We start from the raw sequence: 11,979 nt of genomic DNA on the forward strand, positions 1-11,979 counted from the left end.
GAAAAGAGGTATGTGTTCTTATATTTTATTAAAATGAATGCACAAAACAGAGCCCTTAATGATCCCGGTTTCATTCAAGGCAGAAAATCATCACACTTGCTTATATTCTGATTAGAAAATTGTAAAATGTACAAAAGTAAGTTTAAATTGTGGTTTTGGATGTGATTGGTCAGGTTCAAAACAGATTAATGAGAACACTCTTGTCCATATTAGAATGCCCTACCCACATGTAGTATGTGAAACGCATCCCTGAGGTAGTTACAGATCAGGCTTGGTTAAAGAAAACCCATGAAATGTACGTAACCCGGCAGGAGTGTGTACCAGAGGATCCCTCCCTAAGCAGTTCTTAAGTGATCCTTTCCTTCATTTCCAACTCATATGAATTTAAAAGATCTTTTCCAACATTACTATGATTACTGTGATATAGATGGCACAAATATAGTAGATAGTAGCTTTTCACGGAAGGACACCATCTTCAACAGTACCTGTATTTTAAAAAATTATGCGTTAGAAATTGATAAATAAGATTTTCTTTGGGGGGGGGAGACACACTATAAAAACATTTTGGTGCCACTGAATATGCAAGGCCAAGAAATTCTGCATGATGGTAAAGGGTGCCTTGTACAACTTCCTACTACAATATAAAGAGAGTTCAAGTCTTTTGATGCTTTTTTTAAGACTCCAGTATGTTATATATGAGCATGCTGGGTCCTGTTCTGTTTTCATACTAAATAACTCGGCTGATTGGTGTCAATGGCCTTGGTGAAGAAACCAGTGTACCTAGGAAGTACCAGTGTAATTCCTGCACATTACAGAACACGATTCGCTGGTCAAAGCATGACATTAACAACCAAAAAAAGCTTTAAGTTATGGAAGCAATCATAATCATAAGCAATGGTAAATAAATTTCAGTTTACTTTCAGCAGAGGAAATTTAAACTAATGGAAATGCTGCTTAAACTTTAACAGCAAAGAACAAGAATTTTAAAGGGGAAAAAATAACCCCCATGGATGATATCCACAGTTGCTTAGGAGGTCATATTCTCTGTTGTTTGGTTACTATTCTTTGAAGGAAGTTGTAAAAAAACCTAACACTTTATATGCCGGTGTAACATTTTTAGATACTTATGTATCTGCTACAGTGGTAATTTCTTTTGAGAAACACTGCTTTATTTTGTCTCAACAATCCCATCATTTTGTATATCTGCAAGGCATTCAGAAAAACAATGAAAAAGATTACATTACCTGTTTTGAAGATCAGGATATTCACTTCCTTTATAATATCTAAAGTTCTGCTTTGTTACATGCTCATCAGTGACCACCCTGCTTTATTTATCACGACACTTACATGTCCCATGAAATAAAAATAACAGGATTACCATTATCTGGCATCCTTGCTCTCTTAGGATGTTCTTTGCTACTGTCCCCCAATCTTCTTTTTGCACAGTCTACACATGAAGTTCCTACAAGAATAAGCAATGTTGAAAATCGGACACAATAAACTTAATGGCTACAAAAATGCTCGCCATCATAAAAACAGAATCTGGTCTAACTAGCTTCTTGGCAGATCAGGGGTCACACCAGAAGCCTCCAGTGATTAAACTTCACAATCTACTCAAAAACTACACCAGTGAGGCTTTTTCCCTCTGGGCTTGGATGCACACAGACAACAGGAAAGCCTAACCTAGACAGAGGCCTTGGTTTGGAGCAGAGCCTGTGTGACCCAAGAGCCAGATGAATGTTGTGAAGGTTGCTAAACCCTGGTACAGTGACAACAGCTTCATATTTGATTCACTTTGGAAGAACAGCTCCATCATGAAAATGAAAAGACGGTATCAAAAGAAATGCAAGATCCTGTAGCAAGTCTCCACTAAACAAACAACCTTACCACCTCTGAACAAATACACGACTCAGCCTTAAGCCATGTTCATATGAGGTTCTAGAAGTTGCAGCTTTCCCAGTGCATCTTCAGCATTAAAATGCAGACATGAGAAACTCTTGTGCATGTAACACCTCAAGAATAAGATCTAGCTACACTAAAATTTGATTTGCTAATATCCTGAAATCAGTTGGTGATTTCAGATCTGCTAAATGGCAGACGGAATTGATATATTGCTACACATATATACAGGACAAAGTTTGAGTCCAGTAGCATCTTTAATACGTCATCAAATACAGTGTACATGCAAAGAAAAGCTTATGCCTTGACTTAAACTTTGCTGATCCTAAAGGTGTCACTGGACTCAAAATTTATTCTGCTTCAGACCAACAGGCTTCACATCTAAATTATGCACGCGCGCACGCTCACACAAATAAAAATCATGATGTCAATTGTTCCTAAGGTTATACCCAAATTCAATATTAAAGTATTCATGGAAATAAAAATATACTTGACCAAGAAGTGTTGTACTATCCACTTCTTCAGCATCTGTAGAAAGAATATAAATGCAGACATGAACCAGGTTGGATATGGTTTCATTTAAATTGAACAAGTCACACAATGTGCAATCAAACTGAATAGGTTGAGATCATCCCATTTAAGACAGTATAAGGGTGGCCATACACCATCTTCCAGTCTAATCAAGCTACACACAGTTATCTACCAGGTTCATATGTTTTTTGGTGTGGAAACTCAGGATCAAGCTAGATGATGAAGACTTAAATGTATTTTTCATGTTGCTTTTGGACAGAAGTATTTATTTAATGTATGGTGTGTGTCGTGTAGCCAGGAGATTCTAAGATTGTCTGGCAGCCAGGCAAGGGACATTCAGAGATGGTTTGCTGTTTCCTGCCTCTGCATCTTGACCTCTAGTGTTCTTTGCAGGAACTACCACCCAAATCCTTGGAGGTCTCCTGTCCAAATATTTGCCAAGGGTTGGACCTGGTTAGCTTCCGAGGCCTGATGGAGTTGGACTTCCCTGACATGAAGTGAGATTCCAGCACCCACTAGTGACTGTGGAGGAGGAGGAGGAGGTTCTTATATGCCGCTTTTCTCTACCCGAAGGAGTCTCAAAGTGGCTTACAGTCACCTTCCCTTTCCTCTCCCCACTGTGAGGTGGGTGAGACTGAGAGCCCAGATGTTACTGCTCGGTCAGAAACGCTTTATTAGTGCCATTAGTGCCATGGCGAGCCCAAGGTCACCCAGCTGGCTGCACGTGGGGGAGTGCAGAATCGAACCTGACATGCCACTACACCAAGCTGGCTCAAGGTGTGGGGAGGTACTTGTTGCAGATTAATTTACAAGAAGGGCAAGGCTGTAATCTTGGATCCTGAGATGCTCAGGAGAAAGGCAGGCATATACATATATTTTAAATAAACAAGAATAGTTGGGGAGGGCATCAAAAGCACAGATTTCCATCCACAAACTTAAAGCAATATCCTTCCCAAGCAGCAACAGATATATCTGATTGGAGACACATAACATTTCTGTACCTGGGCTCTTCTGTTTGCAGATCTGACCAGTGAGATCTTCAACATATTCTGGGAAACTTTCAAAACTGTCCCCGTAGGATACGACTTTGATGCCATGTAGAAGCATATCGGCCTGGAGCTTAAAAAACTGGTCTTCATTTTCTTTGAGCACCAGCATATAGTGTTCCAAATCCCCTTTATTTTTGACGGTGTAGAGAAAGAGAGCTTGGAATATCTGATCACACAGGGTCTCTCCACAGCCCAGAAACAAAAACGATTTGGTGCGGTACAGGTTCTGCAAAACCTCCTGCCAAGAACAAAGCAAAGTTTGAGCCCGGGGACACTTTTAAGACCAACAAAGTTTCCTTTCCATTTCCCTTCCCTTCCTGTGGCAGCCACTTTCAAGCTTGGCCCTGCCTCCTCTTTTGGGATGAGGAACAACTTTTAAGAAGACATTTGACATCTGTACCTTCCACCAGCCATCCCTCCCATTCCTTTAAGCAAAAAAGCAACATTTTTGGACTGGGGCTCAAAACATGCACTTACCATGACTTCGGGATCTTGAGTAACATCTTTGTATCCGGAAGGATCCAATACCATTCCACATGGATCGGTGTACAAGCCGTGGATGTGAAGAACACCATACCTGATGTGACCTTTTGCCCACTGGAGGACCTACACAAAACCAAAGAGTGAATTGCTGCTGAGCTGAGAAAAGTCAGGCATCCAAAGAAGCACCTGCCTTTTAATCGTGCTGTCCATCGGCCCAGTCATTTAATTTCTTAAAAAATCATCTTGTCGCCATGATGTAAGGTAAAGGTAAAGGTAAAGGTATCCCCTGTGCAAGCACCGAGTCATGTCTGACCCTTGGGGTGACGCCCTCCAGCGTTTTCATGGCAGACTCAATACGGGGTGGTTTGCCAGTGCCTTCCCCAGTCATTACCGTTTACCCCCCAGCAAGCTGGGTACTCATTTTACCGACCTCGGAAGGATGGAAGGCTGAGTCAACCTTGAGCCGGCTGCTGGGATCGAACTCCCAGCCTCAATGGGCAAAGCTTTCAGACGGCTGCCTTACCACTCTGCGCCACAAGAGGCTCATTCGCCATGATGTAGTAACATCTAAACAACAGGCTACAAAATGCGCTCCTGCATTGTGCAGGGGGTTGGACTAGATGACCCTAGAGGTACCTTCCAACTCTATGATTCTAGAACACAAATACAGCCAACTGCAAGAACAGCTGCTGGTAAAGCTCCCTTGCATAGTATCGAGTAAACAGACAGTGAGGGCAAAGACCTGCCAGGAGCGCATTCTTGCTCCCCTCGTACCTTGTCCTTATCTTTCAAGTCGAGAGATTCCATCGGTTTGCCCTGCTGCTGACCAAAGATCTCCAATAAATTGTCGTAGTTGGTGGTGAGCACCATTGTCCCTCTCTCCATCAGGCGGAGGATGGACTGCAAAACGACAGGATTCTGAATGTGCTGCTCCAAATTGTCGAAAACCTCCATGAGGCAATCCTGGAAAAAATTGGGCTTGGCATCTCCTGTGCGCTGAGAGAGGAAAGAGAGGAGAGGAACGTATGATAGAATAAGATGCTCTCCTGAGAGAAGACAGCAACCAGCCTCCAATGAGACATTACTCTGGATCTGGAAGAGCCAAAGGCATAATAACTGTGGTGGTACCATGCGCCAGCACAACCCTTAACCCAGGGGTAGTCAAACTGCAGCCCTCCAGATGTCCATGGACTACAATTCCCAAGAGCTCCTGGGAATTGTAGTCCATGGGCATCTGGAGGGCCGCAGTTTGACTACCCCTGCTTAACCTACCGAGCCTGAAGACATGGAGCTCTGCTAGAGCTCAGCATATCTCTAGTTTTTGCTTCCTGTGCAGAACGGAAGAAACAGAGGAGAACGGCATGAAACCAATGGGCTGCATTACACTGGATGGGCCAAGACTTTGATAAACACCTAAATGGCTGTTTGTTGAGCCAGATTGCCCAGTGGCATGGCTGGAGCAGGAGCACTCTTGGGCAAGATGGTGATGGTGCCTCTAGAGAATATTAACTAGAAAGGAGAAGAAGAGCTCATTTTCTAATACCGCACTTTTCATCACCGAAAGGAGTCCGAAAGTGGCTTACAAGCAGCTTTCTTTTCCTCTCCTCACAACAGGCATCCTGTGACGGAGGTGGGGCGGAGACAGCTCTGACGGAACTGCTCTGAGAACAGCTCTAACAGGACGGTGACTAGCCCAAGGTCACCCGGCTGGCTGCACGTGGAGAAGAAGCGGGGAATCAAACTTTGCTCTCCACATTAGAGGCTGCTGCTCTTAACCACGACACCCTGCTGGCTTTCAGCCTTTGAAGAACCTTTGGCTTAAACCATGTAGCAGACAATAATGACACAATGGGATGGAACAATCTAAGCAGCTGGGAGTAACGTTTGTGAAAGCTGTTCTGGTAACGGCATGCTCACCGGTGACATCTTTCGTATCAGGTCATGGGCAACCACCAGTAAATCTCGGTCTTTGACCACTTTCTTGCGGAATTCGGCCACGTCCCCCGGATGCAGCACCTCCAGCTGGTCGGCAGCTTCGATAACGGCTTCAATGCAGCCCCGCCAGGAGCGAAGGGCCGGGATGCCTGGTGCCACTGCCGCACTCACCCCCGTCCCGATCATCAGTAGGAGGTCTCGAGGCTGCTTCCGGAGGAGGCTTTTTAAAAATTTTCTGGAACAAAAAAGTGGGACAAATGAATAATTTCTCCATAGCTCAGATTGCTGTGTCTCCTCAAACCAATTTAATATAATAAAGTACCAAGGAGAAGAAGAGCTATTTTTTTATATCCCACTTTTTATTACCCAAAGGAGTCTCAAAGGGGCTTACAATCACCTTCCCTTTCTCTCCCCTTAACCGATACTCTGTGAGGTAGTGGGGGCTGAGAGAGCTCTGAGAGAATTGTAACCCAGGGTCAGCCAGTAGGTCTCATGTGTCTCAAAGGGGCTTATAACTGCCTTCCCTTCCTCTCCCTGCAATGGATACCCTGTGATGTAGGTGGGACTGAGAGAGCTCTGAGAGAATTATGACTAGTCCAAGGTCACCCAGCAGATCTCATATGTCTCAAAGGTGCTTACAATCACCTACCCTTCCTCTTCCCACAACAGACACCCTATGAGGTAGGTGGCTCTGAGAGAACTGTGAATGGCCCAAGGTCACCCAGCTGGTTGCATGTGGACGAGTGGGGAATCAAACTTGGCTCTCCAGATCACAGGTCGCAGCTCTTAACCATAACACCGCGCTGGCTTTCAAATCTCAACTTGCAAGGCACCAAATTAAGAGAGCAGTGGCTAGGATTACGTTCTTATGAACCTCAAAAGGTTGTCCCCACCTTGATTTCTGTTCACTTCTATTTGTCTTCTTGTGTGCAGAATCCATCTCTGTAAAGCAATAAAACAATTCAGAAGGGTCGAAGTCCCATTGCTCAAAATTGTGAGACTTCTTTGGCACATAAAAATGCAGATTATGTAACATGGAGCCCCTGTGAGACTTCTCAAGAGTTACAACAAAACCGAAACTGGAAAAGCAGCACAAAGTGACCACCTTGTTAAGGGGACTTTGAGAAGGTTGCTGAGAGACGAACACATGAAGTTACCTTATACTGACTCAGCCCCGTCAAAGCTAATACCATCCATTCAGACTGGCAGTAGCTCTCCAGGGTCTCAGGTGGTGGTCTCTCACGACACTTCTTACCTGATCCTTTTAACTGGCTTCTGTTGCTCAACAGAGGAAATTCAGCAAGCAAAGTTTCCACCAGTTGTTGACATTCTAACTCAGCCTTTCTCAACTTTTTTTTAACCATTGAGAAACCCCTGAAACATTCTTCAGGCTTCAAGAAACCCTAGAAGTGGGGCAATTGTACAGAATGTGGTTGGGAAGCAGAGCTGTGTATATGGGTGATATGACTATATATGGTCATATCGACCAGCCCACCCCCTTTTTTCCTGACACACATGGAAATGCACTCTTGATGTAGAGCTAGGCAAAAGCTGAGAGTGATGGCCTCAGATAATACATATTTTAGAAGATGGGCTCCAAACCAGATACTTTAGAAAAACTAGTTGGAGCTACACCAAACAGATTTTTCTTTGCCACTCAGCAAGCCTAGATTTTGATCTTATACAAGAGAGCATCTCACACATTAAATTGACAACTCAAAACGCGTTTGGTCTATTCTGTCATGTGCAGTTAGCTATGTTTTGTTTTTACTTTGTTTTTAATATATCACTGGTGTGCTTTTAAAATAAATATTTGTAATGATTTTTTAAATATTGTTTTGCAGCTCAAATTTGGGTTCCTGACTCCAGCCCTCCCCCCATAGCCAATGATGGGCTTGGCGGTGGGTGGGAAAAGGAAGGGCCAATGGGGGGCCAGGCACAAGTGAACATGACCATATATGGTTATATCACCCAATAAATAAATGCCCCGGTCCAGCTTCCCTCCCAATTGGGGGGGGGGGGTGGTGGTGGCACAAGTCAACACAACAATGTATGGTCATGTCACACAATAAATGTCTAACAACTTTTTAAAAATGTATTAAAAACGAATTAACAACCATCCATTTGGATAACCCTTCCAGGACTACCAAGAAACCCCAGAGTTTCACGAAACCTTGGTTGAGAAAGCCTGGCTTAAGGACTCTGTAAGGAATCTATGGAACACCCTATTTTGTTCTTGGGACACCAAAAGATCAACTCCAACAAAAAAATCTGGGGGGGGGGGAGGGAGAGGGATTTCAGTGGTGTACAATGCTATATAGCTGACCTTCCAAACGGCTAACTTCTCCAGAGCCAGTTTGGTGTAGTGGTTAGGAGTGCGGACTTCTAATCTGGCATGCCAGGTTCGATTCTGCACTCCCCCACATGCAACCAGCTGGGTGACCTTGGGCTCGCCACAGCACTGATTTATTTATTTAGATTTAAAATAAATAAAACTGATAAAAACTGGGCAGTTCTGACTGGGCAGTGATATCAGCGCTCTCTCAGCCTCACCCACCCCACAGGGTGTCTGTTGTGGGGAGAGGAAAGGGAAGGTGACTGTAAGCAGCTTTGAGCCTCCTTCGGGTAGGGAAAAGTGGCATATAAGAACCAACTCTTCTTCTTCATCATCTCTGTTGCCAGGATATCAATGGCAATCCAGCCACCCTCAGAGGTTGACACCCCTAATCTATCTCAAAATCTGTATATTCCTCAAAATGAAGTTTCCAAGTGATGCTTCCAGCCAGGCTAAAACAGGTGCTCCATTGTGTTCACCATGAACTCGGCGGACTTCCCTTTAGCCTGTCTTTAAGCACTCACCCCACACCAGCACAAGGACTTCTGTCCGGCTTGCCAGCTAAAAATAGCAGCGCTCTGTTGGCTGAGGAGGACGGCTGGTGCCCTTTGCTCTCTGGCCTCGGCTGAGGTCGAATGTCACACCCACGGGGACAAAGAGGCCGCAAAAAGGAAAACATCCTTAACCCAAACAGAAGTCCAGGAACCAAATTGAAAGTTAACAAAAGGGGAAATGTCTATAGGCCTAATGGGGGTGCATCATAAAGTTTCCAAAATATGTCGTTATAAACATACTTATATTTACTAATAATGCAATTTAAATTAAAAACACCCAAAGGCTTTATGCACAGCCTCAGCTAAAATCTGATCCTACCAACATAGTAATGTCTCAACACCACTGATTATATCTATGCCAAACTATTGATAAAGCAATACAAGAAAAGAAATGTGGAACCCAATGAAATATACAGAACAATAAACAAACCAGAGTTTATTAAGACTGGGCTGAGCATTGTAATGTTGTGGCCTCTTTATTTTTGAACATATATATCTTCCTAATATATTTGTTTTTGCAGTGGTTGGCTGCTGAAATATTCTAGGTTGTAGACTAACGCATTTCAGGGAAACCTTTTGTATTTACTATTATTATTGTTGTATAAAGCAGTTGTTTAGTTTATTTTGTATCTTTTGTTTATGCTGCCTAAGCTTCTCTCTGATGAGGGGGATATTCTAGAATTGAATATCCTGTTGAAATGTTTTCCTGTATGTATCCATGACATGTTTTTCTAGTGTGGTGTGGTGGTTAACAGCGGAGGCTTCTAATCTGGGGAGCCGGGTTTGATTCCCCGCTCCTCCACATGCAGCCAGCCGGATGACCTTGGGTTTATCACAGCCCTGATAGTGCTGTTCTCACAGAGCAGTAATATCAGTGCTCTCTCAGCCCCACCTCCCTCACAGGGAGCATGTTGTGGGGAGAGGAAAGGGAAGGCAATTGTAAGCCACTTTGAGACTCCTGGTGGAGAAGAGGCATGTAAGAACCATCATATAAGAACCAATACTTCTAATATTTTTTCAGTATTTTATGTTGCATGTTTTCATTTTAAGGATTTTGGAATCCCTTGATAAATTGCTGTTTAACAAAATGTGTTGGGATTCATTAACGAATACTTATTAAAGAATTTGTGCTTTGAAGACTGAAGTCTCCTTGGGTGTCTCCTTGCTACACTGGATTCAGCGATCAAGTGCTACCATATAGGTGTCCTCAGACTATTGATGAAGGTAGCAATGCCAAAACATGTTTTGTTAGCAATGTTGAGACATTAGTATGTTCTTAGGATCGCATTTGATCTGAGGCTATGCATCAAGCCATTGGGCAATTTCAATCTGAACTGCATTATTATCAAATACTGGTATTTTTATGACTACAATATATTTTAGAAACTTTATGGTGCACCCCCAGTCCTGGCTAGACCTATAGTCCTGGCTTTCTCATCCACGGTTTCTTGATGGCCCTGGAAGAATTTCCTGAACGGGTCAGAGTTGATTAATTGTTAATATATATATTAAAAATGTGAACAGGAATCCAGTTTTATCTTAAAATAGTTTTAATATGGTTTGAAAATGATGTTGATTTTATGGGCTAGACATTACATTATAATAATGTATTTTATTAACCTTGTCATTTCGTACGAAATACGTTTTTTCTCCTTATTTTTTACCTTCTGTATCTTTTTAGAGTGACTGGCATGATGCCATTATCTAATAACCAAACAAACTGGGGTTCTCGATGGTAAAAAAGTTGAGAAAGGCCGCTGTCGCGATTTCCCTTTTTGTTCACCTCTTTTGGTTCCTGGCCAAAGGAGAGGCCACCTGAGGTGGGGTCCAGGCTGATGCAACCGTCTTCGCATAGCTTTGACTAATGCTCCTACAACGCACTTCGCAGGTCGATCTTCCTGCTCAATCCAGGTGCAAAAGCGCATTGAGAGCCCGTTATCCCGCGCGTGTGGAATTCCAGCAGAAGTTCCTTTCGGCACACCGCCTCCCCTGCCCGCCCCTTCCATCCATCTCCTCCATCCCCACGGCTGAAGTGCGGAAATCCAACAGATGCTGCTGCTGCCTCCGCTGAACGGCTCCCCGCCACGCCAGGACGAAAGGAGCCCCGAGCCCGGCGTCGGTGCGCCCCTCGGGCCGAAAAGTGGGGCGCCGCCGCCCGAGAAGACCCGGATCGCCGCAGGGGGGCGCAGGAATCGCCGGCGGACCCCCCCCCCGGGGGGCGTTTCCCTCAAAGCCCTGGCCGCCCCGTCCGGCTTCCCGAGGCGCCCCGGTCTGTCTCCGCGCCAGGAGGAGCCTCCTGGGCTCCCAGGCAAAGGCCGGCCTCGGGCCCTCGAAGGCAGCAGGGCGCAAGGCGGCTGCAGCCAGGCAGGCCCGCGGGAACGAGCGAGGCGGACGCGCGCCCCTGCAGCGGCCCGGCGGGCGAGGGAACTCCGGTCGCTGCGCCCTTCCCCTCCCTTCCCCTCCTCCCGGCCGCCCGCTCGCTCGCTCGCTCGCCCCCCTCGGCGCCCTCACCTCGGCCTGGTGCGCGGAGCCCTCCGTCCGCAGCCCGTCAAGCGCTCCGGCGGGCCGGCGAGGGGCGAAAGGCGGAGCGAAGCGCGGCGGCGCCATCGGGCTCCTCCTCGCGCGGGCCCGGATTGCGCCGAGCGCGGCCGAGGCGAGAGGCGGCCAGGAGGAGCCGCGAGCAGGCAGGGCGAGCCGGCGGCGGGGCGAGCGCAGGACGCGGGTGGCTTCGAGGCGCCGCCTTTCGCGTGCAGGCGGCACACTGGCTCATGCAGGCTCAGGCCTCGAAGAAGCCGTGGTGGGCCTTCAGGCTGCCCCTGGACTCACGTTGTGTTGTGCGCCTTCAGACCAGCGCGGCTCCCCACCGGGATCCATGAATAAGAACCGTGGGGGCACGGAAGACCCTGGAGGAGGGCCCACCGCATAGCATGGGCGCCTGGGATGCTAGAGATTGGTTGGCTTCGATTCTTGTTCTGCCCTGTCTCAAGAAGAGCTGATTTGCCTGCCTGCCGCTGAAATTGATTTCTTATATTCATGTCCGTCCTTCCGTCCGTCTATCTATCAATCTATCACCCTCCCTTGCGGCTCAGGGCGGTTTGCGTAGAACATGGGAGGCTACAGCATCAAAGAAAACAAGTCACCATAGGCAGGGGTAGTCAAACTGCGGCCCTCCAGATGTCTGTGGACTACAATT

At 46.0% G+C, this 11,979-nt stretch overlaps 1 protein-coding gene across 2 annotated transcripts; it reads right to left on the minus strand.

Moving 5' to 3' along the window:
• Positions 1–9: 9 nt before the first annotated feature.
• On the minus strand, positions 10–11,437 carry FAM118A (family with sequence similarity 118 member A). 2 transcript variants are annotated; one of them, XR_013226651.1, is made up of 9 exons: positions 10,570–10,589; positions 6,791–6,839; positions 5,880–6,132; positions 4,737–4,958; positions 3,957–4,085; positions 3,432–3,717; positions 2,390–2,427; positions 1,379–1,462; positions 10–485 (listed from the first exon to the last, which is right to left on the minus strand). XR_013226651.1 is itself a non-coding variant. In XM_077310689.1 (9 exons), the coding sequence occupies exons 2-9, from the start codon at positions 6,835–6,837 to the stop codon at positions 457–459; spliced, it is 1,083 nt and encodes a 360-aa protein (XP_077166804.1). In that variant the 5' UTR covers positions 6,838–6,839; positions 11,298–11,437; the 3' UTR covers positions 10–456. The 2 variants fall into 2 exon arrangements, 1 of the variants encoding a protein (XP_077166804.1); XM_077310689.1 differs by lacking the exon at positions 10,570–10,589 and adding an exon at positions 11,298–11,437 and having other exon boundaries at positions 2,395–2,427.
• Between the last annotated feature and the right edge of the window lie 542 nt (positions 11,438–11,979).

This window comes from Paroedura picta, chromosome 14 (genome assembly GCF_049243985.1).
Source record: "Paroedura picta isolate Pp20150507F chromosome 14, Ppicta_v3.0, whole genome shotgun sequence".
NCBI lineage: Eukaryota > Metazoa > Chordata > Lepidosauria > Squamata > Gekkonidae > Paroedura > Paroedura picta.